We start from the raw sequence: 1,948 nt of genomic DNA, 5'->3' as shown, positions 1-1,948 counted from the left end.
GCTAATACCGAACACAACGTCCCTGCTGAATGCCCCCAGGATAAGTTATTTGTCCCTGTAGCTCTTCGAGAGAGAACGATCACACACGTTCATGCTTCGCTCAGCTCAGGACATCCAGGAATTAATGCAACCATCCAACTACTTCAAAACCGGTTCTGGTGGCCATCCCTGAGAAAGGATACTACTAGTCAGATTCATGAATGCAGGGTTTGCAATACACAGAAACCATCCCGCCTACTACCAGCAGGACTCTTTCAACCGCTACCCATACCACAACGTTCCTGGTCACATATCGCCATAGATTTCGTTACCGACCTACCTAGTTCCAATGGCCATACTACGGTCCTTACTGTCATTGACCGCTTCTCTAAGGCCTGTCGCCTCATTCCCTTGCCTAAGTTACCCACCGCTCTGGAGACGGCTGAACAATTATGTAATCTAGTCTTCCGCTTCTATGGTTTACCGGAGGATATCGTTTCCGACCGGGGTCCCCAGTTTACCTCCCGTCTGTGGGCCGCTTTCTTCAAGGCACTGGAGATCAATGTGAGCCTCACCTCGGGCTACCATCCCCAATCCAATGATCAGGTAGAGAGACTCAACCAGGAACTTACCCGGTTCCTTCGTTCATATTGTAGTCAAAATCAACAGGATTGGAGCCGTTATATCATGTGGGCCGAATACGCTCAAAACTCTCTCCGCAAGCCCTCTACTGGATTAACTCCGTTTCAGTGTATTCTGGGATATCAACCACCCCTGTTTCCCTGGTCAGGAGAACCGTCTAACGTTCCTACAGTTAATGACTGGATTCAGAGAAGTGAGGAGACTTGGAATCAGCCCCATCATCATTTACAGCATGCTGTAAGACGTCAGCGGATTCAGGCTGATCGGCATCGCCGTCCCAGCCCAGAATATAGTGTTGGCCAGTGGGTATGGTTATCCACTCGTGACCTCCGTCTCCGTTTGCCATGCCGTAAGCTCAGTCCCAGGTATGTGGGTCCTTTCCAGATTATTCGCCAAATTACCCCTGTATCTTTTGAATTGGCTTTACCTAATCACTTCCGTGTTTCTCCCACATTTCATGTCTCCTTGTTGAAGCCCGCTGCTGGTCCCGGTGAGGGAGGAGAGGAGGCGCCCGAGGACCAGGGTCCCCAACCCATAACGGTGGAGGGCGAGGAGATCTATCAGGTGCGAGAACTGCTCGACTCCAGACGCCGGGGGAGAACTCTCCAATATCTGGTCGACTGGGAGGGTTACGGTCCAGAGGAGAGGTCCTGGGTGAATGCAGACGACATTCTAGATCCCAGTCTTATGGAGGAGTACCACCGAGACCATCCGGAGAGACCGGCCCCCAGACCACGCGGAAGACCCCGGCGTCGACCACCTCCTCACTTCCGGAGCCGTTCGCAGGGGGGGGGGCTCTGTCACGGAGAGCGCTCCTGTTACTCTCCCTTCGGGCCACCAGAGGGCCCCATCACCAGAGTACTAGTTTCCTTCCCGCACTACATTTCCCATCAGCCCTGCACCTGTCACTGATTATTCCCCTACACCTGTTCCCCATTACGTTAGACTATTTAATGAGCTCTTTCACCCAGGTTCACTGCGAAGTCTTGTTTTGCCTTGGTGAACATCTCTGAGCGTTATTCTGGTTACATTGGACTGCCTTCTGTTATTACCTCTGCCTGCCTGTGTCTCTTGTTGATTTGCTGCCTGCCCCTTGGACTTGTGCTCTGGATACTGGACTATCGACTTTGGATTGCCGCCTGCCCTGACCTAAGACTGTCTCAGTTTCTGAACGATATCTGCCTGCCCCGATCTCAGGTCTGTCTATGATCACAATTCTGTCTACCCTACGATACTGCCTTATCTGTGTCTTGACCTCTGCTTGTTTGATTAAGTTTCAAATAAAACTGCAAATGGATCCCAGCCGTGTTGATGAATCATTACAATA

At 51.4% G+C, this 1,948-nt stretch overlaps 1 protein-coding gene across 1 annotated transcript; it reads left to right on the top strand.

Annotated features, from left to right (window-relative positions):
- The first annotated feature begins 666 nt into the window (after positions 1-666).
- LOC107748495 (uncharacterized) lies at positions 667-1,686 on the top strand. Its single transcript, XM_016563287.1, has one exon. It carries the CDS (start codon positions 667-669, stop codon positions 1,531-1,533), a length of 867 nt encoding a protein of 288 aa, XP_016418773.1. The 3' UTR covers positions 1,534-1,686.
- The last annotated feature ends 262 nt before the right edge of the window (positions 1,687-1,948 follow it).

The sequence above is a fragment of the Sinocyclocheilus rhinocerous genome, unplaced genomic scaffold, assembly GCF_001515625.1.
Source record: "Sinocyclocheilus rhinocerous isolate Xijiao unplaced genomic scaffold, SAMN03320098_v1.1 scaffold560, whole genome shotgun sequence".
In the NCBI taxonomy this organism is placed as follows: domain Eukaryota; kingdom Metazoa; phylum Chordata; class Actinopteri; order Cypriniformes; family Cyprinidae; genus Sinocyclocheilus; species Sinocyclocheilus rhinocerous.
This window is presented reverse-complemented; position numbering and strand designations above follow the sequence as displayed.